Here is a 26541-nt window from a genome sequence, read left to right as displayed (position 1 = left end):
CTGTTGTTACATTGAGGGACAGCCCATATTTTCAATCTGTACTCCCAGCAAGGGATTATTCAGTTTGAGCCAGGTGGCAAGACTTTTTAAAATAAATTTAGACTACCCAATTCATTTTTTCCAATTAAGGGGCAATTTAGCGTGGCCGATCCACCTATCCTGCACATCTTTGGGTTGTGGGGGTGAAACCCACGCAGACACGGGGAGAATGTGCAAACTCCACTCGGACAGTGACCCAGGGCCAGGATCAAACCTGGGACCTCAGCGCAGTGAAGCAACAATGCTAACCACTGCGCCACCGTGATACCCACAGATGACAAGACTTGATGTATGTAAGGCGATGATGGGAGAAATGCGGCCCATCATTTGTGCAGCATTGAGTGTAAACAGAGTACACTAACATTTTACAATAATGGAGCCTTTGTTGCTGCGTTGCTCTACTAAATGCTCCAGGCATTTTTGGTCTTTGGTCTAATTGTGCTCAGGTAACTGGTTCTCAATATTTGGGATATTGCAAATGGCCTCAGAACTCCAGCGTAGGGAGTGGAAAACTCAGCCAGGATTCTGGCCCCTGGGTCAAGAGTGTGTGAGTCACGAGGACGAGGTCAGAGTGGGCTGTGATTCTGTCCACAGTTGAAATGTCAGCTAATTTTCCACGATGCAGATGAGAGGAACGACCACTGGGATGAAGTGGCGGCGGACGAGAGTTGGTATCCATTTTTATTGTCACGTGTACCAAGGTACAGTGAAAATTATTGATCTGCATACAGTCCAGACAGATCGTTCCATACACGAAAAGACCCATAGGACAGACATAAATACACAATGTAAATACATAGACACATGGAACTGCACCAAAGCGAGGCTCAGGAGCTTTGGTGGGTGGTGGTGGAAGAGAAATAAACTGGGGAGAAAGCACATGTCACTTTCCAACAACAATAAGAACAACAAAAATTTGCATCGGTGTTGCATTTTTAATGCAGTAAAATGTTTCAAGGTTTTTTTTGTGGGACTGATAGCAGACAAAATTTGACACCAAGTCATGGAAGTAGATATTAGGTCAGCTAACCAGAAGCTTGGTCAAAGAAGTAGGTTTTAATGACGGTCTTAAAGGGGTCAAGTTGGTTGAGAAACTTCGAAAGCTTAGCACATGACAGCTGAAGGCAGGGCATCGTTGATGAACCGATTAAAATGGGTTTTGTGCAAGAGACAAGAATTGAATGATCTTACAGATGTTGGAGGATTGTAGGTCTGGAAGAGGTTCTAGAGGTAGGGAGAAGAAAGGCCAGGCAAGGGATTTGAAAACAATTCAATATAGCCAACGGTTGCAAGGTCTAAATCTTATCATTTGTTCAATCAAATTTCCCAATAATTTATTTGAAAACAAATATTGGCAATCTGTGTGTGGTATTCTTTGTGATTCTGACCTCAGGATGGATGTTGTAGTGTTGACAAAGAAGCTAAGTTCATTAACAAAGCTAACATTGATTTACACTACTTATTAAAGTTTGACCACTTACTCCTATAGTAAACAATAATCTAGTAATCTACTAACACTAGTCTGTGCACTCTGTCTATAACTGTACTTTACCCATAGAACATAGAACATTACAGCGCAGTACAGGCCCTTCGGCCCTCGATGTTGCGCTGACCTGTTAAACCACTCTAAAGCCCATCTACACTATTCTCTTGTCATCCATATGTTTATCCAATGACCATTTAAATGCCCTCTCTCTTTTTTTTAAATTTAGAGTACCAAACAATTTTCTTTCCAATTAAGGGCCAATTTAGTGTGGCCAATCCACCTAACCTGCACATCTTTGGGTTGTGGGGGTGAAACCCACACAGACAGGGGGAGAATGTGCAAACTCCACAGGGACAGTGACCCAGGGCCGGGATTCGAACCCGGGTCCTCAGCGCCGTAGGCTACAGTGCTAACCATTGTGTGACGTGCCACCCTCTCTCTCATTGCTCTTCTGCAGCCTTCTCCTGTGAGTCAATGCTGCATCTAGCTCCATCTAGTGGTTAATTATGATATGACATTAACCCTAGTGGTGTTCCACAGGGATCCGTGCTCGGACCACTGATGTTTGTGATCTACATAAATGACCTGGAGGAAGGTATAGGAGGTCTGATTAGCAAGTTTGCAGATGATACTAAGATTGGTGGAGTTGCAGATAGCGAGGAGGACTGTCAGAGAATACAACAAAATATAGATAGATTGGAGAGTTGGGCAGAGAAATGGCAGATGGAGTTCAATCAGGCAAATGCGAGGTGATGCATTTTGGAAGATCAAATTCAAGATCAATATGGTCAATGGAAGGGTCTTGGGGAAAATTGATGTGCAGAGAGATCTGGGAGTTCAGGTCCATTGTACCCTGAAGGTGGCAACGCAGGTCGTTAGAGTGGTCAAGAAGGCATACAGCATGCTTGCCTTCATCGGACGGGGTATTGAGTACAAGAGTTGGCAGGTCATGTTACAGTTGTATAGGACTTTGGTTCGGCCACATTTGGAATACTGCGTGCAGTTCTGGTCAGGGCCGGCTCAAGGTACCGGCAACTCGGGCAGTCGCCCGGGGTGCCATGTGCTAGGGGGCGCCAGAGACTCGGGTCCTGCGCATGCGCAGTTGGGCAGGTGCCAACCAGCGCATGCGCAGTGGCCGCCCTACCCCAGGGCGGCCCCCCCCGCTCGGTCCGCCCCCCCCGCTCGGTCCGCTCCCCCCCCGCCCCCCCATCGGTCCGCCCCCCCCTCGGTCCGCCCCCCGCCCCCCCCCCTCGGGTCCGCTCCCCCCGCCCCCCGCCCCCCCCCTCGGGTCCGCCGCCCCCCCCTTGGGTCCGCCGCCCCCTCGGGTCCGCCGCCCCCTCCCTCGGGTCAGCCCCCCCCTCGTGTCCGCCCCCCCCTCGGGTCCGCCCCCCCTCGGGTCCGCCCCCCCCCTCGGGTCCGCCCCCCTCGGGTCCGCCCCCCCAGCCCCCCTCGGGTCCGCCCCCCCCGCCCCCCTCGGGTCCGCGCCCCCCTCGGGTCCGCACCCCCTTGGGTCCGCGCCCCCCTCGGGTCCGGGTCCGCCCCCGCCCCCCCCCATGGCCCCCTCCCTCTCGGCCCCGCCCCCCCGACCCCCCACCTCGGGTCCGCCCCCCCACCTCGGGTCCGCCCCCCGCCCCCGCCCCCTCCTCGGCCCCCCACCCCTCGGCCCCCCCCCCCTCGGCCCCGCCCCGCCCCCTCGGCCCCGCCCCCTCGGCCCCACCCCCCCCAAGGGCGCCGAAGTTCAGCTTGCCCGGGGCGCCAGCAACCCTAGGGCCGGCGCTGGTTCTGGTCGCTACATTACCAGAAGGATGTGGATGCCTTGGAGAGGGTGCAGAGGAGGTTCACCAGGATGTTGCCTGGTATGGAGGGTGCTAGCTATGAAGAAAGGTTGAGTAGATTAGGATTGTTTTCGTTGGAAAGACGGAGGTTGAGGGGGGACCTGATTGAGGTCTACAAAATTATGAGAGGTATGGACAGGGTGAATAGCAACAAGCTTTTCCCAAGAGTGGGGGTGTCAGTTACAAGGGGTCACGATTTCAAGGTGAGAGGGGGAAAGTTTAAGGGAGATGTGCGTGGAAAGTTTTTTACGCAGAGGGTGGTGGGTGCCTGGAACGCTTTACCAGCGGAGGTGGTAGAGGCGGGCACGATAGCATCATTTAAGATGCATCTAGACAGGTATATGAATGGGCGGCAACAGAGAGAAGTAGACCTTGGAAAATAGGAGACAGGTTTAGATAAAGGATCTGGATCGGCGCAGGCTGGGAGGGCCGAAGGGCTCTGTTCCTGTGCTGTAATTTTCTTTGTTCTTTGTTCTTTATATTCTGAACATTTCACATAATGTCACACTGTGCATGAGGTTAGAGTAAACTACTTGTGCACAGTGGTTAGCACAGCTGCCTCACGGCACTGAGAACCCGGGTTCGATCTTAGCCCCGGGTCATTGTCCGTGTGGAGTTTGCACATTCTCCTCCCAGTGTCTGCATGGGTCTCACCTCAACAACCCAAAGATGTGCAGGGTAGGTGGATTGGCCACGCAAATTGCCCCTTAATTGGAAAAAAAGAATTGGGTACACTAAATTTATTTTTAAAAAGAGTAAACTGCTTGCAACTACTCTGATTGGTGTGATGTAACAGGTCATTATGATTTTAAACAGACCACTTAGTCTGTTGAAAAAAAGCACAAGTAATAATAATCGCTTATTGTCACGAGTAGGCTTCAATGAAGTTACTATGAAAAGCCCCTAGTTGCCACATTCCGGCGCCTGTTCGGGGAGGCTGGTACGGGAATTGAACCCGCGCTGCTGGCCTTGTTCTGCATTGCAAGCCAGCTGTTTAGCAATGCCCTGAAATTTCAGTTCTACTTTGCCGGAGTGTTTTTTTAACCATGTGAGGCAAAAGCTGAGAGAAGAAGGAAAACAAACAACTTGATAAAGGAGCAACATCTTGTAATCCCTCAGGATATTTCAGAATATTCATGATTACTTTTGAAATGGCGCCACCAGCAAACACAGCAGCCAATTTTCAGAAAGCTATAAACATCGAAATGGAAAATTTAAACGCTTGCCATTTTTCAAATTTATTTAGCAAATGCTATACAGTGATTTAGAAAAATGTATTTCAGGCATTCCCTTAATTGTATTGCAGAATAGAAAATAACCCAAATAAATCCTGTTTAAGATTAGACAGCTATTCTGTACACTGCCGTTTCTATCTAATCAAAGAATCAATGCCATTGCTTTAATAAAGAGTCATCCAGACTCAAAACGTTAGCTCTCTTCTCTCTCCTCAGATGCTGTCAGACCTGCTGAGACCTCCAGTATTTTGTTTTTGTTTGCGATTCCAGCATCCGCAGTAATTTGCTTGTATCAATGCAGTCAAATCATTTTGAGAATTAAATATTAGTCTGCTATTTTTTGAGAAAGTCACATTGTTTTTTTTCCCCTATTAAGGGGCAATTTAGCATGGCCAATCCACCTTCTTTGCGCTGTGGGGGTGAGACCCATGCAGACACGGGAAAAGAAGGACGCATTGTTTTTTTTTATATAAATGTTTTTTATTGGGGTTTTATTATGGGCCAGGGTTTAGAGAACAACTTTTAATAGATTTTGGTTATGGGGAGCACAAGGGCCCACTTTACAGGTGTGATGCAACAGAGATCTGAAGTATTTTTAAACAAAACAATGTTTATTCTATGAATCCAGTTAACATTTTATAAACACACAGTAAACATCTTATCAACTACCAAAACTGATAACCCCCCCAAAGATGCAGTACTCTATGGGTAACCCTTAGCAACTTTCCTAACAACATCCTTAAGTCAAAGACAATAGGTTTGCATTCCTTACAGAAACAGGTATTACTTTGAAATCATCAAGTGATCTGGAGACATTCTTTAGCATGCAGAGAGAGACCCAAAATACACCTCCTTGGTTTGAATGCAGCTCTCCAACTGAAACTGAAACTAAAACTCAGAGCCAAAAAACAGCTTCCAGCTCAAAACGAAAGTAAAAAGCAGAGCCAGAGCCCAGCACTACCCACACACTGACATCACTGCAGCCACTTGAGAAGACAAACATTTCTTAAAGTGACATTCCCATGACGGTTCCAACAAGTTATGGATACAGGTATATACCTTGCAAAGCAAAACACTCAGGCTCTAGGAAATATAACCAGACGAGAGGGGTCTTTCCTCCCCTCTCCTATTCTTTCCTTTTTAACGAGCATCTAACTGGGGTGGAGGGTAATGCTTTTTACATTCTTCGTGCAGTTGCCTCGGAATTGGCCATTGTTTGTTTCCTCGTCCTGTTTTTTCTTTGCGTTCTCTCGCCATGCTATGGTTGCTGCCACTATCGTCTTTCCTAGTGCTCGCCCCCCCCTCCCACCGTTTTTGGTCTCTTATCTGTTCCCCCTTCTGACGCCCCTCTTTTGTTCTCGCCCCTCCCCACCCTACTTCCCCTCTTCTTCACTGCTGCCCCACATTCTTTCTTGCTGGGTTTTTCTACCTCACCTCGCTCCCCCCGCCCCCACCCCCCTCCCGGGTCCTCCCTCGCTTTCCTCTTTCTGTCTTGTCCTGGCTATTTCTCCCTGGCTACTGGCTACTTATTTATTTATGTGTTGGCCACAAACAGGTCTCGGAACAATTGGGTGAATGGCTCCCATGTTCTGTGGAAGCCATCTTCCGACCCTCGGATGGCGAATTTGATTTTCTCCATTTGGAGAGATTCCGAGAGGTCGGACAGCCAGTCTGCAGCTTTGGGTGGTGCTGCTGACCGCCAGCCGAGCAGGATTCTACGGCGGGCGATCAGGGAGGCAAAGGCAAGGCCGTCCGGCCTCCTCCCCATGAGGAGACCTGGCTGGTCTGATACCCCGACGACCGCCACTTTCGGGCATGGCTCCACCCTCACCCCCACCACTTTGGACATAGCCTCGAAGAAGGCTGTCCAGTAGCCAGCAAGTCTGGGGCAAGACCAGAACATGTGGGCGTGGTTGGCCGGGCCTCTTTGACGCCGTTCACATCTATCCTCCACCTCCGGGAAGAACCTACTCATTTAGGCTCTTGTCAAGTGGGCTCTATGTACCACTTTTAGCTGCGTTAGGTTGAGCCTCGCACATGTGGAGGTGGAGTTTTAAAAAAAATTTAGATTACCCAATTATTTTTTCCAATTAAGGGGCAATTTAGTGTGGCCAATCCACCTAGTCTGCACATCTTTGGGTTGTGGGGGTGAAACCCACACAGACACGGGGAGAATGTGCAAACTCCACACGGACAGTGACCCAGGGCCGGGATCGAACCTGGGACCTCAGCGCCGTGAGGCAGCTGGGCTAACCACTAGGCCACCGTGCTGCCCTATGTGGAGGTGGAGTTGACCCTGTGCAGTGCTTCGCTCTAGAGTCCCCACCCTATTTTGAACCCCACGTTTTCCTCCTATTTCCTCCTTGTAATGTCCAGTTCGGTGGCGGCTCTCTCTAGCAGTTATTCGTGTATGTGACTACAGTTCCCTCTGCCTAGGATGTCTGCGTCCAGTAGCTCTTTTAATGGTGTCTGTCGTGGTGGTCGCGGGTATGCCCTTGTCTCCTTCCGTAGGAAGTTTTTAAGCTGCAGGTATCTGAGTTTGTTGCCTTTAGCTAATTGGAATCTCTGCGTATGTTCGTCCACTGTTGTGACCCTGCCGTTACTGTATAGGTCCCTGACTGTCAATGTCCTCCATGTCCTGTCTCCACCTTTGAAGGTGGCGTCGATGAGTCCTGGTGCGAATCTGCGATTATAGCAGATGGGGGCTTTGTTGGATATTTCGGTCAGTCCGAATTGCTGTCGTTGTTTGAGGGTGGCTATCACCACTGGGCTGCGGGAGTGTTTCTTAGGTGGGGATGGGAGGGCCCAGAGAGAGGTCCTGTTGCAGGAGGCCTCCTCCACGTGCACCCACTCGGCTACTGGCTCCTATGTCCATCCCATCGCTGCCCAGTGCTAGAATTGTAGGTTTGGGAGGGCGAGTGGGAGAGTGGGAGTGTGTTCCACCTCTGCAGGTCCTTTTTGATTTCCTCTGTCAGACTGGTCAGATTCCATTTGTGGATCTCCGTCCAATCATGAGTTATTTGGATCCCCAGGTAGCGGAATTTGTGTTGGGCTTGTTTAAACGGCAGTCCCACCAATTCTGCTTGCGGGTTCACTGGGAAAATGTTACTTTTGCTCATGTTGAGTTTGTAGCCCGAGAAGGCATCAAACTCTTTCAGGAGCGTGATGATTCCTGCCATGCTGCTTTGTGGGTCCGAGATATAGAGGAGCAGGTCATCTGCATAGAGCGACACTCTCTGCTCTCTACCTCCCCTTCGGATCCCCCTCCAGTTCTTTGCTCTCTGAGCGCGATCGCTAATGGTTTGATTGCTAGGGCGAACTGCAGCGGGGAGAGCTGGCATCCCTGCCTGGTGCCCCTGAGCAGCTGGAAGTACTGGTAGGTCACATTGTTGACTTCCTTCTTCACAACAGCAACCTGTTAATGAGTCCTCTGTTGCTTGGTTCTTAATGCCCCTTCTAATGAGCGCCCGGAGGAAATCCATGCAGACATGGGGAGAACATGCAAACTCCTCACAGTCACTCAAGATCAGAATTGAACCTGGGTCCCTGACACTGTGAGGCAGCAGTGCTAACCATTGTGCCACCGTGCTTCCCCTTTGTGTCACTGTGCCTCCCCCATCACTTAGCCATTGCTCCTCATGGCATTCGCACATGTGTAAATGGAGGAGACTGTGACATAGTGGTAAGGTCACTGGACTAATAATCCAGAGGGTCAAGGGGACATGGGTTCAAATCCCACCAGGGCAGCTGATGGAATTTAGGCTGAAAGATAGTTTCAATAACGGTTACCAAGATACTTTCAGTAATGGTGACCACTGTTGACAATTGTTGGAAAATCCCATCTGGTTTATTAATGCCGTTTAGGGAAGGAAATCTGCCGTCCTTACCCGGTCTGGCCTACACGTGACTCCAGACCCACAGCAATGTGGTTGACTCTTAACTGCCCTCTGAAATGGCCGAGCAAGTCACTCAATTCAAGGGCAATTATGGATGGATAACAAATTCTGACCCAGCCAATGACACCCATATCCTCTGGAACAAATGTATTTTTGTAAAATGCTGAGTTAGGATTGGGCTCACCGACTGCCATTGTTGTGATTAATGGACTGAGACTTCTATTCGGAATATGGAACTGAGGTAACGAATTGTATCTCAGCATAAGGAAAATGCATCAAGAGAGAAAGGGAGGGAATAGGAGAGGATCTGCCATTAAAATCTATTACTTAATAATTAATGTCTTCAAACTTGTAGAAAATCATTACAGTGTATATTGCCTTTCTATTGAACAGTTGGCATTGAAGATATTCCCTGATGGCATAGTAACATCATTGTCCTTTCATTCAGTCACATGTCTTGCAATAAAATTGAAATGTGCATAAAGCTCTATTTCTGGAAATGAGCAAATGAATAGCTCTATTATGGTACAATGTTAAAACCTAACAGAAGCTCAACTTGCACTAATCATGGGAAGGCTATATTCCTGAGGATGCAACTTAAATCTATTTTTATATAAATTTAGAGAACCCAGTTCTTATTCTCCAATTAAGGGCCAATTTAGCATGGTCAATCCACCTACCCTGCACATCTTTTTTGGGTTGTGGGGGTGAGACCCACGCAGACACGGGGAGAACGTGCAAACTCCACACGGACAGTGACCCGGAGCCAGGATCGAACCTGGGACCTCGGCGCCGTGAGGCAACAGGGCTAACCCACTGCGCTGCCGTGCTGCCCTTTGATTTCTCTGTCATCAGTTTGTTTCTAAGGGATGCAGATTTGAAAGGATATGGCTGACAACTGATTCAGCCAACTGCTGGATCAGCCTGGTCAACATGAAGCCCTGGATAAAAGCAAATTACTGCGGATTCTGCAATCTGAAACCAAAGAGAAAATGCTGGAAAATCTCAGCAGGTCTGGCAGCACCTGTAGGGAGAGAAAAGAGCGAACGTTTCGAGTCCAGATGACCCTTTGTCAAAGCTGAACAACATGAAGCCCTATTGGGTCCAACCCTGTCTGCTAAAACGGTTCACTATACCAGGATCATCCTGAAATGCAAAGATAACCCTCAGTTTCTTTACAGAAAACCATCTTCTTAAACCCTCTTCACTCTATCCTCATCTCCAACTATAGGCGTGAAGAGCTCATGGACATTTTTATCACTAAGATCATGGCAATCTGATCAGCTGTCTCTGCCACATCCCTCCCTTCCAATAGCCCACCCCAGGCCAAACTTCAGAAGCCCCCCTGCCTTAGCCCTGAAGGACACTTCTCTAGTTTCTCTCCTATCCAACCACATGCCCTCTCTGAGCTCATTTTGTCTCTGAGACTCACCCTCTGCTTTCCCAATCCAATTTCCACTAAATTGTTTTTTAAAAAATATTTTTATTAGGGTATTTGCAATTTTTAAAATAATAACAATGACAGCGACATAAACATGGTACAATAAACATTTCCACCCCCGTCACAATCTTCACACACCCCGACCCTTTGGAATTCTGCTTCTGCTGACATTTTAATTTTCCCGAGAAAGTCGACGAACGGCTGCCGCCTCCGGGAGAACCCTGACATTGACCCTCTTAAGGCGAACTTTATTTTCTCGAGACTGAGAAAGCCAGCCATGTCACTAACCCAGGTCTCTACACTCAGGGGCTTCGAGTCCCTCCACATTAATAAAATCCATCTCCGGGCTACCAGGGAGGCAAAGCCCAAGACGTCGGCCTCTTTCGCCCCCTGGACTCCCGGATCTTCCGACACTCCAAAGATCGCTACCTCCGGACTCGGCACCACCCGTGTTTTTAGTACCGTGGACATTGCCTTTGCAAAACCCTGCCAAAACCCTCTAAGCTTCGGGCATGCCCAAAACATGTGGACATGATTTGCTGGGCTTCCCGCGTACCTCGCACACCTATCCTCTACCCCGAAAAATTTGCTCATCCTCGCCACCGTCATGTGTGCCCGGTGGACTACCTTAAATTGTATCAGGCTAAGCCTGGCACATGATGAGGATGTGTTAACCCTGCTTAGGGCATCCACCCATAAACCCACCTCTATCTCTCTCTCTAGCTCTTCTTCCCATTTGCCCTTGAGCTCCCCAACCGGAGTTTCCTCCGATTCCAAAACTTCCTGGTAGATATCTGCTACCTTCCCCTCTCCCACCCAGGTACTGGAGACCACGCTGTCCTGTGACCCCCATGGCAGCAGCTGCGGAAAGGCCGGCACCTGTTTTCTCAAGACGTCTCGTACCTGCAGGTACCTAAACCCATTCCCTGCCGGCAATTCAAATTTATCCTCCAAGGCTTTCAAGCTGGGAAGCTCTTGTCTATAAATAGATCCCCCATCCTCCTAATTCCTGCCCTTTCCCATCGCCGGAACCCACCATCCAGCCTACCCGGTACAAACCTATGATTATTATAAATTGGGGTCCAAATCGATGCTCCCTCCACTCCCTTATATCTCCTCCACTGCCCCCAGATTCTCAGACCCGTCACCACCACCGGACTTGTGGAGTATCGGGCCGGTGAGAACGGAAGAGGTGCCGTTATCAGTGCTCCCAAACTTGTGTCTTCACGTGGCGCCGCCTCCATCCGCTCCCATGCTGACCCCTCCCCCACTACCCACTTCCTAATCATGGCTATATTAGTCGCCCAATAGTAATTGCAGACGTTCGGCAGCGCCAACCCACTCTCTCCCCAACTGCGCTCCAGCAACACTTTCTTCACTCGCGGGGTTTTACCCACCCACACAAAGCCCAAAATAACCTTATTTACCCATTTAAAAAAGGACTTCGGGATAAAGATGGGGAGGCACTGAAAGACAATCAGAAATCTGGGGAGGACCGTCATTTTCACGGTCTGTACCCTCCCCGCCAGTGATAGCGGGAGCATGTCCCACCTCTTAAAGTCCCCTTCCATTTGTTCTACCAACCGGGATAGGTTTAACTTGTGCAGTGCCTCCCATTCCCGGGCCACCTGGATTCCCAGATATCAAAATCTCTTCCCTACCATTCTAAACGGCAGCTCTCCCAGTCTCTTCTCCTGTCCTCTTGCCTGGATTGCGAACATCTCGTTTTTCCCCATGTTCAATTTATACCCCGAAAAATTACTAAATTCCCCCAAGATTCGCATAACTTCCCCCACCCCCTCCAATGGGCCTAAAATATACAGGAGCAGGTCATCTACGTAGAGCGAGACCCTGTGCTCCACCAACGCCCACCCCCCCCTCCGAACCAGCCCTTTCCAGTTCCTAGAGGCTCTTAACGCCATGGCCAATAGCTCTATGGTCAGAGCAAACAGTAACGGGGAGAGGGGGCACCCTTGCCTCGTCCCTCGGTGTAGTTTAAAATACCCCGATCTCAACCGGTTCATACACACACTCGCTACTGGTGCCTGATAGAGCAACCGCACCCAGTCAATGAAGTTGTCACCAAACCCAAACCTTCCCAGCACCTCCCACAGGTAATCCCACTCCACCCGATCAAAAGCCTTCTCCGCATCCATCACGACCACCACTTCTATCTCCTCCCCTTTTGAGGGCATCTTAATAACATTTAAAAGCCTTCAAACATTGGCCTTGAGTTGCCTGCCCTTTACAAATCCCATCTGGTCTTCCCCTATCACCCCCGGGACACAGTCCGATATCCTTGTGGCCAGTATCTCAGCCAGCAGTTTGGCATCCACATTCAGTAGAGAAATCAGCCTGTATGACCAGCATTGCTCCGGATCCTTCTCTCGTTTCAGGATCAGTGAAATCGAGGCCTCCGACATTGTTGGGGGGAGGACTCCCTTCTCTCTTGCTTTGTTAAATGTCCTCACCAGCAGTGGGCTCAATATCTCCGAAAACTTCTTATAGAATTCCACCGGGTAGCCGTCAGGCCCCGGGCCCTTGCCTGTCTGCATGCCCTCCAGCCCCTCCATTATTTCCTCAATTTAAATTGGGGCTCCTCATCCCCTCCACCTGAGCTGGGGGTTCCGCCTCATATAATTTACTGTAAAAGTCCTTAAACATCTCATTCGTCCTCACTGGGTCCAGGACCTCTACTCTTTGCTCTCCCTATCTCCCTGGCCGCCTCCCTTTTTCTGAGCTGGTTCGCTAACATTCTGCTTGCCTTTTCCCCGTACACATAGATTACTCCCCTTGCCCTCCTCACTGCCTTCCCTGTAGTCAACAGCCCTGATGGAACCATCAATTCACTAGACACGTGCTTTAAGATATGAATAGTGGTTTTAATCTACTTACAACAGAGCCAGCCTGTTCCACGTTGAACTCTCAATGAACTGAACGACTGGTTCTGAGCATTGGTTTTTATACAGCAGTCCAGGGGGAGGAGTCATGGGCGGAGCCAAGGGTGGAGCCCTGTACAAACTCCTAAGCATTCCCAGCGCTACTCCCCATAGTGGTCGGGCAACGCAACTGCGCTTATCAATGCATGGTCTCATGTATATACAATACAGTGTGAATTACGGAGTTACATTCACCACATTCACCCCCGAACAAAAAAATCAAGTCCGGCGGGGGTGGTGGTTCATAAATTGAGTCTGTCCGGTGGTCGAACTCTCCGCTGCGATCTGCGGAGCACCGGGGTTGCAGCCTCTTGCGGTGGCTGGACGGGTGTTGTGGGTTGGGGTACGATGGCGGACTCCAGGGAAGATCTTGTCCGAGCTCCATACCCGTCTGGTTCAACTGGGGACTGGGGGGTGCTGGGGGTTAGCTGGTGCGGGCATGTGAAACAGGTGGAGCGAGCTAGTGGGCTCGGGAGCGCGAGGGGGCGGCTGGGTTGCGCGGAACCAATGCAGCGAGCTAGTGGGCTCGGGAGCCCGAGGGGGCGGCTGGGTGGGGTGTAGGGTAAGGGGTGCATCTGTAGTGATAGAGGGGATGCTGGATCCGGCGGGTGCAAGGTCCCGGAGGGATACGGTGTCCTGGCGGCCGTCAGGGAACTCGACGAAGGGGTTGGAGTTAAGCAGGCGCACCTTCCCTACAAGGGGGTCGGTTTTGTGCGCCCTGACGTGCTTCCTGAGGAGTACGGGGCCCGGCGTCCTCAGCCATGCCGGAAGTTAGACCCCCTTGGTAGTGCCCCTGGAAAAACTAAAGAGCCGCTTGTGAGGGGTCTGATTGGTCGCTGTGCATAGCGTGGAGCGCGTCTGGGAGGACTTCCTGCCAATGGGAGACTTGGACATTCCTGGACCGGAGGGTCAGTAGGACGGTCTTCCAGACCGTCGCATTCTCCCTCTCCACCTGCCCGTTCCCCCTGGGGTTGTAGCCGGTAGTCCTGCTCAAGGCAATGCCCTTGTCGAGCAGGTACTGACGCAGCTCGTCGCTCATGAAAGACGAACCCCGGTCGCTGTGCACGTAGCTACGTAGCTGGGGAAACCAAACAGGGTGAAGACACTTTGCAGGGCCCTAATGACTGTGTGGGAGGTCATGTCGGGGCACGGGATAGCAAATGGGAAGCGGGAGAACTCATCTATGACTTTTAAGAAGTAAACGTTCCTGTTAGTTGAGGTGACCCTGTCTGGTCTATAGAAGTGCGGTTTGCACACCGCACAGATCGGGCAGTCTCTGGTGACGGCTTTTACCTCCTCAGTGGAGAAAGGCAGATTTAGGGCTTTGATGTAGTGGGCGAGCCGGGTGACCCTCGGGTGGCAGAGGTCGTTGTGGATGACTTTCAGGTGGTCGATCTGCGCGCTGGCGCATGTCCCGCAGGATAGGGCATCTGGGGGCTCGTTGAGCTTCCCCGGTCGATACTTAATATTATAGCTGTAGGTGGACAGTTCGATCCTCCACCGAGGATTATATCATTTTTAATTTTGCCCCTTTGCGAGTTGTCAAACATAAAGGCAACCGATTGTTGGTCGGTGATGAGGGTGAACCTCCTACCTGCGAGGTAGTGCCTCCAGTGATGAATAGCCTCCGCAATGGCTTGTGTTTCTTTTTCGACTGCCAAGTGTCGGAGTTCCGAAGCGGAGAGGGTACGGGAGAAAAATGCAACTGGTCTTCCTGCCTGATTTAAGGTGGCTGCTAGAGCTACCTCTGAGGCGTCGCTCTCAACCTGAAATGGAGTGGATTCAGCCACCGCCCGCATGGCTGCTTTGGCGATGTCCTCCTTGATGCAGTTGAAGGCCTGGCGCGCCTCAGCTGACAGGAGAAATAGTGTGGCCTTAAAGGGTGGGCGGGCTTTATCCGCATATTGAGGGACCCACTGGGCGTAGAAGGAAAAGAAACCCAAGCACCGTTTGAGGGCCTTGGGGCAATGGGGGAGGGGGAGTTCTAAGAGCGCCCTACTCTTTAAGGCATACGGTCCGGGTCTGGGCCCAGGACTCCGTTTTCCACGACGTAGCCGAGGATGGCCAGTCTGGTTGTGCGGAAAACGCATTTCTCCTGGTTATAAGTGAGGTTTAATTTCTGAGCCGTCTGGAGAAAACGGTAGAGGTTGGCGTCATGGTCCTGCTGGTCATAGCCGCAGATGGTGACATTGTCCAAGTACGGAAACGTGGCCCGCAGCCTGTACTGGTCCACCATTCGGTCCATTGCTCGTTGGAACACCGTTAGTGACGCCGAAGGGGACCCAGAGGAAATGGAAAAGGCGGCCATCGGCCTCGAATGCCGTGTAGTGGCGGTCCTCCGGGCGGATTGGGAGCTGGTGGTATGCAGACTTCAGATCCACCGTGGAAAAGAGCCAATACTGGGCGATCTGGTTTACCATGTCTGCAATCCTGGGGAGGGGATACGCGTCAAGGAGCGTAAATCTATTTATGGTCTGACTATAGTCGACAGCCATACGGAATTTCCCCCCGGTCTTGACGACGACCACCTGAGCTCTCCAGGGGCTGTTGCTGGCCTCTATGATCCCCTCACTGAGAAGCCTTCGGACCTCCGATCGGATGAACAGCATATCCTGCAGGCTGTACCGCCTGCTGCGAGTGGCTACGGGTTTACAGTCCGGGGTGAGGTTGGCAAAGAAAGGAGGGGGGGGGGAGATTCGCAACGTGGCTAGGCTGCAGATAGTGAGTGGGGGTAGGGGTCCGCCGAAACTGAGGGTGAGACTCTTGAGATTACACTGGAAATCAAGGCCTAATAAGAGTAGGGCGCAGAGTTCGGGCAGGACGTAGAGCTGGAATTTGGCATAGCTAGCGCGTTGGATTGTGAGCGTCACGGCGGTGCGCCCTTGGATCTGGACAGAGTGGGAGCCCGAAGCGAGGGAGATAGTTTGCCGCGCGGGGAAAACAGGGAGCAAACAGCGTCTTACCAGATCTGGGTGTATGAAGCTCTCAGTGCTCCTGGAGTCGCAAAGGCACGGTGTACTGTACCCGTTAATTTGGACCGTCGCCATTGAGTTTTGCAGATGCTTCGGGCGTGATTGGTCCAGAGTGACTGCGCTGAGTTGCAGGTCGTCGGCGGCTCGATCAGCTGTGCTGGAGTGGCCCCGTGATGACTGCCCTCTGAGTTCGTAGTCGTCAAGGTGAGTTTCAGAGTTTGAAGGGGATGGATCCCAAGATGGCCGCCCACATGAGTCGCACATGGCCGGCCGCATGGAGGTGGACTGCCAAGATGGCCGCCCCCATGAGTCGCACATGTCGGGTGGGGGCGGAGTCGGCATAAAGGCTGCAGCATTTCGGGGCCTGCGGGCCTATGAATTCAGGGAACGAGTGCTTTGAGCCGTGGGAGGGTTAGAGGCTGGGGCTTTCTTCGGCAGACACACTCTGGCATAGTGTCCTTTTCACCCGCAGCTGCTGCAGGTCGCGTTGCGGGCCGGGCAGTGCTGCCGCGAGTGCTGATCCTGGCCGCAATAATGGCAGGCTGGGGCAGCATTGTGGCTGGGCGGCCGCATGGCGCAGGCCAGGGGGAGTCGCTGGTCGGGGACCCATGACGGGGAACGAGGTGAGGCTGCGGAAGGAGACCTCCATAGTGGTAGCAAGTTCAACAGTCGCTTCAAGATTTAGGGCCCCCTTTTCCAGCAGTCGTTGGCGCACGTAATTTGACCTAAGGCCCGTAACAAAGGCATCGCGTACAGCAAGTTCTCTATGTTCTGCCGCGGTAACCGCCTGGTAATTACAGTCACTAGATAAAGTTTTAAACTCTCTCAGGGATTCTGCGAGCGATTCTGTAGGCCGCTGGCGGCAAGTAGTAAACACGTAGACCTCATTTACAGGCCTTACATACATTTTGTCGAGTAGCACTAGGGCTTCAGTATACGAACCAGCGCAGTTTAGTTGAGTAGAGATTCTGTGGCTCACCCTCGCGTGCAGTAGGCTCAGTTTCTGCTCCTCTGTTGTTTCGGCTGTGCTTGCTTTAAAACACCGCAGCCAATGAGAAAAGAATTATTTTGCCTCTGCATCCTGCGGGTCAAGTTCCAGTCGCTCAGGCTTGAGGGCTGATTCCATGATTGATCCTGACTGTTTCTTAAGTAGATTAAATTGATGGAACCATCAATTCACTAGACACGTGCTTTAAGATATGAACAGTGGATTTAATCTACTTACAACAGAGCCAGCCTGTTCCATGTTGAACTCTCGATGAACTGAACGACTGGCTCTGAGCATTGGTATTTATACAGCAGTCCAGGGGGAGGAGTCGTGGGCGGACTCCAGTAAACAAACATTAGAAAAAACAGTGGAAAAACAACCACAGAAAAACCAACCACAGAAACCCCCCCATACTTCCACCCAGCTCCCAGTGACAAAGTTAACTTTAGCCATCGAAACAGCCCCTTGTTGCACATAACATTACTTATTCAAACCAGCACAAAAGTGATTGTCAACAAATCGCCATCGCAATACTCTCGCCCAGGATTCAGTGTCTTTAGTTCACATCCAGTCTTTTTCCCCCTGATGAAAGTCATTGTATCGTCTGGTGTTTCGAATTAAAATTCCCGGTCCTCATATGTAACCCACAGACGAGCTGGGTACAACATCCCGAACTTCACCCTCTTCTTAAAGAGGGCTGATTTTGCCCGATTAAACCAGGCTTGCCTCTTGGCCAAATCCACGCCCAGGTCTTGATAAATGCGCAGCTCACAATTCTCCCACCTGCTGCTCCATTCTTTGTTGGCCCACCATAGAACGTGTCCCTTATCCAAGACTCGGTGCAAACGTCCCACCATCGCCCTCGGTGGCTGATTCGTTCGGGGCTTCTTTGCAATGGCTCTGTGCATTCTATCCACTTCCAGGGGCCAAGGGAACGCCTCAGCCCCCATCAACTTCTCCAGCATGTTCGTCACATGGACCCTCGCATCCGATCCCTCACTGCCCTCCGAGAGGCCGACGATTCTCAGGTTCTGCCTCCTGGACCTGTTCTCCAAGTCCTCCAGCTTCTCCTGCATTCTTTTCTGGTGGTCATTCATCATTACCAGCTTGGTCTCCAGCACGATTAGGTATTCCTCGTGCTCAGACACCTTTTTCTCCACGTCCTGGATTGCACGTCCGTGGATTTCTTGATTCTGCACCACCTGATCAATTGAAGCTTTGATCGGGTCCAGCATGCCATTCTTCAGCTTGGTGAAGCAATCTTCAAATACCTTCACCAGCTGCTCCGTCGACCACTGTGCCGCCTCCCCGCGGCCCTGCTTCTTCGCCATGCTTTCCCGAGTTGCCCGCTCTGCTCACATCTTTCTTGTAGTACTTTGTCTTCTTACACGACCACTTCTGGTCCAGTTCTCCATACACTGGAGGGGGACTTCTCCTCACTGTCTCACTCTTCACCGATTCATCCAAGAAAATCCGGAAAAAACGGGAGAAAAAGGTAAAAGTCCATCACTGGCAGGAGCTATCAAATGTGCGACCTACTCCTCCATGGCCGCCACTGGAAGTCTTCCACTGAATTAATAAGTATACAATTTCTCTTCCTGGTTTCCATGGGAGCCGATATCGTTAATGGTTGTCCCTCTTCATAGAGGTGATGTAATCTGCCACCATTGTCCCTCTCCTCAAAAACCAACCCTTGATCCCACTGTGCTTGGCAACGGGCATTTCATCCCTAACCTCACTTTTCTCTCCAAAGTCCTTGAAAATGTTGCCTCCCAAATCTGTGCCTGTTTTCCAAGATGTGGAGATGCCGGCATTGGACTGGGGTGAGCACAGTAAGACGTCTGACAACACCAGGTTGAAGTCCAACAGGTTTGTTTCAAACGCGAGCTTTCGGAGCAGGACGGAGCAGGACGGAGCAGGACGGAGCAGGACGGAGCAGTGCTCCGAAAGCTCGTGTTTGATACAAATCTGTTGGACTTTAACCTGTTTTCCAACACCACAAGTGGAATTTAATGGAAAAATGTCTAAGTTCATTTGTGGCGGCGTTTTTCAGAGAGTTTCCCGTTGGCTCTGCCGGCGAGTTCCCCACCGCTCTTCAATTACACTCAAGTCACTTTTTTGTGCCCTGGGGTGTTTCTCACCGGTTTAGCCCACACTTAGAATTTTTCTTTGGCTCAGAGATGGGGCCGCCATTTTGAAAGGATGCCCCGATCTCTAAGTGAGCTTACACCCCCCCCTCCCCCCCCACGGGCAATGTCATCCCCCACACACATGGGCACTATCCCATCCCCCCACTATCCCATCCCCTCTCTTCAAGCACCCCCATGCCCCCTTACAGGCCTCCCCTCCAGGACCCCCCCCAACATCCCAGAGGCCATGCACTCTTCAAAGCCCCCCCTCCACCCTCCTTTAATGGGCATGGTCCCCCTCAGGCATTGACCCTTGGGAGTGCCACCCTGGCACCTGGACACCCCTGCATTGACAGCTCGTCAGTGCCAATATGCCAGCTGAGCAGTGCCAAGGTGCCCACGTTTCAGGGGGAGGAAGCCAGATCCTTGGGAGACCCCAGAGGCACAGAGATATTTGCTGTGACAGCAGGAAGAGAAACCAAAGCAAATTGATACTCTGGGTATAGTTAGATAGATAACAATGGAACAAGAACAGTCTCACTTGGCAGGACTATTCAGTGGGAGAGGGGTCTCTTTATTTAGGAGTCTCAGTGTTGGGGGGGGGGTCTCTATATTGAGCCGGTCTCTTTATTCAAAGGATCTCTTTGGGGGACTCCTTATTTAGCGGGTCTTGGAGGCACTCTGTTGGGAGGCAGGGGGGGGGGGGTTTGTCCACAATGCCAGGGGCCCAGGTTCGATTCCCGGCTTGGGTCACTCTCGGTGTGGAGTCTGCACGTTCTCCCCGTGTCTGCGTGGGTTTCCTCCGGGCGCTCCGGTTTCCTCAAAAAGTCCTGAAAGACGTGCTTGTTAGGTTAATTGGACATTCTGAATTCTCCCTCTGTGTACCCGAACAGGCGCCGTAGTTTGGTGACTAGGGGATTAATGTGTTAACGTAAGTGTTAATGTAAGCCGACTTGTGACAATAATAATAATTATTCAGATGAGCATTTGAAACATCACCGCTTACAAGGCCTGGAGGACCAATTGCTCGAAAATGGGGTTTTGAATGGGTAGGCGCTTGTCGATGGCCGGAAGGATCTCGTTCTGCACTGTAAAACTCTATAACTCGGGAAGAGTGGTGGAAGCCGATTCATACATGTGCAACATAATTAAGGGCACTGTGTGAACAGCCTCCATCCTGGGCACCATGAGGCTGGGCACGGGGCTCAGCCCTTCACCATCAGGCTGGGCACGGGGCTCAGCCCTTCACCATGAAGCTGGGCACGGCACCCAGCCCTTCACCATCAGGCTGGGCACGGCACCCAGCCCTTCACCATCAGGCTGGGCACGGTACCCAGCCCTTCACCATCAGGCTGGGCATGGCACCCAGCCCTTCACCATCAGGCTGGGTACGGCACCCAGCCCTTCACCATGAGGCTGGGCACCCAGCCCTTCACCATGAGGCTGGGCACGGCACCCAGCCCTTCACCATGAAGCTGGGCACGGCACCCAGCCCTTCACCATCAGGCTGGGCACGGCACCCAGCCCTTCACCATGAAGCTGGGCACGGCACCCAGCCCTTCACCATCAGGCTGGGCACGGCACCCAGCCCTTCACCATGAGGCTGGGCATGGCACCCAGCCCTTCACCATCAGGCTGGGCACGGGGCTCAGCCCTTCACCATCAGGCTGGGCATGGCACCCAGCCCTTCACCATCAGGCTGGGCATGGCACCCAGCCCTTCACCATCAGGCTGGGCATGGCACCCAGCCCTTCACCATCAGGCTGGGCACGGGGCTCAGCCCTTCACCATGAGGCTGGGCACAGCACCCAGCCCTTCACCATCAGGCTGGGCACCCAGCCCTTCACCATCAGGCTGGGCACGGCACCCAGCCCTTCACCATGAGGCTGGGCATGGCACCCAGCCCTTCCCCATGAGGCTGGGCATGGCACCCAGCCCTTCACCATCAGGCTGGGCACGGCACCCAGCCCTTCACCATCAGGCTGGGCACGGCACCCAGCCCTTCACCATCAGGCTGGGCATGGCACCCAGCCCTTCACCATCAGGCTGGGCATGGCACCCAGCCCTTCACCATCAGGCTGGGCATGGCACCCAGCCCTTCACCATCAGGCTGGGCACGGGGCTCAGCCCTTCACCATGAGGCTGGGCACAGCACCCAGCCCTTCACCATGAGGCTGGGCACCCAGCCCTTCACCATCAGGCTGGGCACGGCACCCAGCCCTTCACCATGAGGCTGGGCACGGCACCCAGCCCTTCCCCATGAGGCTGGGCATGGCACCCAGCCCTTCACCATCAGGCTGGGCACGGCACCCAGCCCTTCACCATCAGGCTGGGCACGGCACCCAGCCCTTCACCATCAGGCTGGGCACGGTACCCAGCCCTTCACCATCAGGCTGGGTACGGCACCCAGCCCTTCACCATCAGGCTGGGCACGGTACCCAGCCCTTCACCATCAGGCTGGGCACGGCACCCAGCCCTTCACCATCAGGCTGGGCACGGCACCCAGCCCTTCCCCATGAGGCTGGGCACGGCACCCAGCCCTTCCCCATGAGGCTGGGCACGGCACCCAGCCCTTCCCCATGAGGCTGGGCACGGCACCCAGCCCTTTACCATCAGGCTGGGTATGGCACCCAGCCCTTCACCATCAGGCTGGGCATGGCACCCAGCCCTTTACCATCAGGCTGGGTATGGCACCCAGCCCTTCACCATCAGGCTGGGCATGGCACCCAGCCCTTCACCATCAGGCTGGGCACCCAGCCCTTCCCCATCAGGCTGGGCACGGCACCCAGCCCTTCACCATCAGGCTGGGTACGGCACCCAGCCCTTCACCATGAGGCTGGGTACGGCACCCAGCCCTTCACCATCAGGCTGGGCACGGCACCCAGCCCTTCACCATCAGGGCACAGGGCTCAGCCCTTCACCATCAGGCTGGGTACGGCACCCAGCCCTTCACCATGAGGCTGGGTACGGCACCCAGCCCTTCACCATCAGGCTGGGTACGGCACCCAGCCCTTCACCATCAGGCTGGGTACGGCACCCAGCCCTTCACCATCAGGCTGGGTACGGCACCCAGCCCTTCACCATCAGGCTGGGTACGGCACCCAGCCCTTCACCATCAGGCTGGGCACGGCACCCAGCCCTTCACCATCAGGCTGGGCACGGCACCCAGCCCTTCCCCATCAGGCTGGGCACGGCACCCAGCCCTTCCCCATCAGGCTGGGCACGGCACCCAGCCCTTCACCATCAGGCTGGGCACGGCACCCAGCCCTTCACCATCAGGCTGGGTACGGCACCCAGCCCTTCCCCATGAGGCTGGGTACGGCACCCAGCCCTTCACCATCAGGTTGGGCACAGCACCCAGCCCTTCACCATCAGGCTGGGCAGTGGGCACGGTACCCAGCTGAATGGCACAAACTGAACCCGAACGCCAGGAGGGGGAGCGGCACCTCCGGCCCAGCCAATCGGAATAATGGTGCAGGAGGACCAGCCTCCAATTGAAAGGAGGCAGAATCTCCGCCCATTGTCCCATGCAAAGCAGCTGGGCGGGGCTTCAGGGGAAGGGGGTGGTGCCGAGCGGGCCATTGATTGTCCAATCAGGACGATCGGCAGCCAGCCCCGCCCCTTCGCGCGCCTGCTGTCCGCCTGGCGCGTGCTCCTGCGTCGCCAGCCCCACCCCTTGCCCGGAAGCCCCGCCCGCTTCGACGCTCTCTGTCCAACTGGGGCGGGCCGGCCAGCTCCTCCCCTGCTCCCCCCCTCCCCCCTCCCCCCCGCCTAGCAAGCGCCGCCCCCTTCAGGCTGGCACGGAGCGTGAAGCTCCGCCCCCTAAAGGCTCTCTGATCATTTGGCGCGGGGCCGTGAGGCACCGCCCACTCTCGCGCGCGCGCAAGCCGCCTCGGACGGCCCCTCGCGCACGCGCAGTCCGCCTGGCCCCGCCCCCTCGCGCGCTCGCAGTCCGCCCTGCCCCGCCCCCTCGCGCGCTCGCAGTCCGCCCTGCCCCGCCCCCTCGCGCGCGCGCGGTCCGCGGAGCACCGCCCCCTGTCGCGCAGGCCCCTCCCCCTGGCGTATCCCCCCTGTCCATCTGGCGCGGTTGCTAAGGGAGAGAGAGAAGGGGGGGGAGGAGGGAGGATTTTACTCGTGCCTCCTCCGCCAGCTTCTCCGGCCTCGGCTCCCCCCCCCCTCCCCTTCACTCACTGGCCCGCCCGCCCAGCTTTGTGGCTCAGCTCGCTTCGGTCAGTGCTGGCTGGCGGCGAGGCGTTGCATTTGATCCATTTTAATTTCTTTTTTCTGTTGTTGTTGTTGCTGCGCGCGGCTCAGCCACTCACTCCCCCCCCCCCCCCCCCCCCCCCCCCCCCCGAGACTATGTGGAAATTACAGGATGCCCAGTGGAAAGAAATTTAAACCCACCAAATACATACCGGTCTCCACAGCCGCCGCCTTGCTCGTTGGTGCCACCACCTTATTCTTCGTCTTCACGTAAGTAAATCCCCCCCCCCCCCCCCCCCCCCCCCCAAGGCTGGTTTGTGTCCGGTTGCTAAGGCGGTGAGTTTGACAGCGGCTGCAGGCCGCACGGTGCTGTCTGGGCAGCGGGCTGCTCCCACCTCCACCATCCGGCCGCTCGTATCTTACCCCCCCATTGGATTTATGCACCAAACATGTGCAACATCGCCGCCAAAAGATAAATCCCAATGCAATGTAAATTGCAATCCACTTTTTGATGTGCATTTAAATCTATTCATGTGGCCGTGATTTATTTTGACTCTTGGAATAGTGTGTGTGTGTGTATTCGGTGCAAGGTGAATGCATCTCCCTCTGCATTGCCTGTCTGTCAGTGTATATATTGTGCATGGGTTACTTAAATTACATATTCTATCGCGCCACCCATTTATTTATATATATGCCAAAGCCCATTCGCATTCACTGCCCACCCTTGCTTTCTGGCTGGGGAATGAATGCTCCTCAAAACAGCGGGGACGCGGTTGACGAGGCGTCTCGCTACATCTCATCGCTGTTTGTATGGATTCAAGTGGCATTTTATTCATCATCGGGGAATCAAGTCTTCTCGGCTGTCTGGGGTTCCGAGATGCCGCTTTGCTCCTCTGGTGCCTCCTCCGTGTCTGTCCTGTTAGGTTTGCGATCGTTGGCAATAATTTGTGGGAATGGCCAAATGGTTCGTGTTGGAGAAACTGGAGTTTTTTTCAGTGCGAGAACTACTTGGGGGGCTAAAAGTGTTGTGTTAAAACAAATGAGAGCGATCTGTTAAGGCGCTTTGGGTCGAATTGGATGAAATTTGCAAATGGGAATCCAAACCTGTTGACTTTTTGCTGTTCACAATTGTTGATGTGCGTTGTTTTAAGTATATCCGAAACCGTTTGTGCACGTAAGATTCGAAGGTGAACTAAATATGGAACTATAGCCTAATTCTGACTGAGCAATAAAAAATAGTATGCCGATTTCTTTCAACTCAACTCTTGAAACTCGACTCTGCAGCAGATGTCAACCCAGCATGATGTCATTGTAAAGTTGCACCTACAACTTAAGATGTGTTTAAAATAGCTGAACAAAGCCAGCGATATAAATTATTATTTTGAGCTCTGTGAAAGGGCTAATTTAGTTTCCCAGTTTCACGTGCCTGGTGGGTGGTCTGGAGATGAAATGTTGATATCTGCCCTTTTCTTTTCAGATGTTGCTGCGTGTTCTGTTTTTATTTGACTCCAGGCATTGCGGATTCTTTTTCTTTTCTCTTGTCACTTTTGTTTGATTCACTGCTCTCTTTCCACGCCTCCCCAGCAATGATTTGTTCGCTGTCACTTAAAAAAATCTTATTTATGAATATGTATTTGCCAAAGTCTGCTGCGTATTTTTAAAATTCCAGCCGAGCTGCTCGTTTTGTGTGCACTCAGTTCTTCAACCTTCTTGTTTGTTCTTTTGCTGTTATGCTATAACGTGGCTCGCTTGCAGACTGTCCCAGGATCGATAACCTAACTTTATTAATCTCTCTTTGGCAGCTGATTGTGTTTTCTAGTTTTTAAATTCAGATTTACAGCACTTTTGTTGTTGTTCTGTTTTTATAAAAAAATCTGGCATTTCCCGTCATGTTGTTTGTACTCGATCTGCAGTCTGGATCCGGAGCTGCTTTAATAATGTAGCTATGAGTGGACTGCTCCAGTCATTAAATGTGGTTTGACAGGGGGAAAAAATGATTGTTTGCGCTGTAGCCATTGAAAGTGATGGTGCTGCACTGCATTTGGCTGTAGGAACCTGCTTGGGAGATTATTTCTGTCCACATCAATATTTTATGTAGAATGTGCAATGAGTTGACAGACTGATTTTTGATGGTGCCTGCAATTCCTGGCGTTTTAAGTGTTCCAAGCAGCGTGCTGTGTAAAAGATTTTATATTTGGCCACGGGAGGATGGATTTTAAAGTGCATTATCAATCATCCATTCCACCTCGCACTATAACTGATGGCCACGTTTGCCTTCGCATTTCCATCTTTTTAAAAATGTGATTCTAAGGCTGTTGAATGCACCAACCTTCCCCAAGCTCCTCTCTCTCACCATCCCTCACAATCCCCGAATCAAACACTGGATTGTGAGGCGGAACACGCAAGTCTCTCCATACTCCCGATTTCTGCTTCCACATTCGGGGGGTGGGATGGAAGGTAAAGTGCTCTTGGAAGCAGAAATTGGACACCGTAAGACTTCACTTTGAAAGTTTCCTGTACCATTGGTTGAATAGTTCGTGAGGCTGTGGCGAGAGGCGCTCCGATTAGTGAAGGAATTCATACTGTTGCTGGCACAGCTGGAAATCCAATTGGTGGATGATGCGGAAATGTTTGCATTCCTCCTTGTGCGGAACACTTGGTAAACTGTCCAGCATACGGCACAGTAAATGTGCTAAGGAAAAAAAGGGAGGAGCAATTACTGTACACCTCATTAACTGGAGGAGAAATCGGTCAAGAGCAGGCGGTGGTGATTAGAATGTAGCAATATATAACCATGTTTAGAGATAAATTGAATTGTTGTAAATTATTTGTCTAAAGATCACGATAGAACGATTCCAAAGCTGCATTGACCTGAGAAGGGGTGAAACCAGGTCACCGCTCGATTTGTGCATCTGTGTGATCTCCCGGCAGGGGGCCTGCCATTTAGGCTGGTGAGCCAAAAGACCACGGGCCTTCTCCCCATATTCGTAAAACATGCATCTTGAGCGCCACAACTGGCTCACCGCCCTGCCAGTCGACAATAGTTCGAACTGTGTTTGCAGCTTTTTCCTACTTGCCAGCAGGGTAGGGTCAAGTGAGTAATGATGGTCCACCTCAAGAATGGAGTCCACCAGCCTCTACTGCTTCACCCTCGCTGTCCTCACCAAATGCACTTTTTATAGGAGATCATTTCCCCAGTAAGGACCATCTTAAGTGCGTACCATATTGGCAGGGCAGCACGGTAGCATGGTGGTTAGCATAAATGCTTCACAGCTCCAGGGTCCCAGGTTCGGTTCCCAGCTGGGTCACAGTCTGTGCGGAGTCTGCACGTCCTCCCCGTGTGTGCGTGGGTTTCCTCCAGGTGCTCCGGTTTCCTCC

At 52.5% G+C, this 26541-nt stretch overlaps 1 protein-coding gene and 1 long non-coding RNA gene across 3 annotated transcripts in view; one reads left to right on the top strand and one right to left on the bottom strand.

Moving 5' to 3' along the window:
* LOC119971981 overlaps positions 1-23443 on the bottom strand; it is a 64237-nt gene extending 40794 nt beyond the window's left edge. Inside the window, exon 1 of the long non-coding RNA XR_005461979.1 lies at positions 23376-23443. This is a non-coding gene — a long non-coding RNA (uncharacterized LOC119971981). The remainder of the gene's footprint in view (positions 1-23375) is intronic.
* Positions 23294-26541, top strand: part of zdhhc8b (zinc finger DHHC-type palmitoyltransferase 8b) — a 268645-nt gene continuing 265397 nt past the window's right edge. Inside the window, exon 1 of one of the 2 annotated variants that reach the window (XM_038808043.1) lies at positions 23294-23433. In XM_038808043.1, coding sequence (XP_038663971.1) covers positions 23336-23433 — 98 coding nt within the window. In that variant the 5' untranslated portion in view covers positions 23294-23335. The remainder of the gene's footprint in view (positions 23434-26541) is intronic. The other variant, XM_038807959.1, reaches the window with a different exon arrangement.

Source organism: Scyliorhinus canicula, chromosome 1, assembly GCF_902713615.1.
Source record: "Scyliorhinus canicula chromosome 1, sScyCan1.1, whole genome shotgun sequence".
Lineage (NCBI taxonomy): Eukaryota > Metazoa > Chordata > Chondrichthyes > Carcharhiniformes > Scyliorhinidae > Scyliorhinus > Scyliorhinus canicula.
This window is presented reverse-complemented; position numbering and strand designations above follow the sequence as displayed.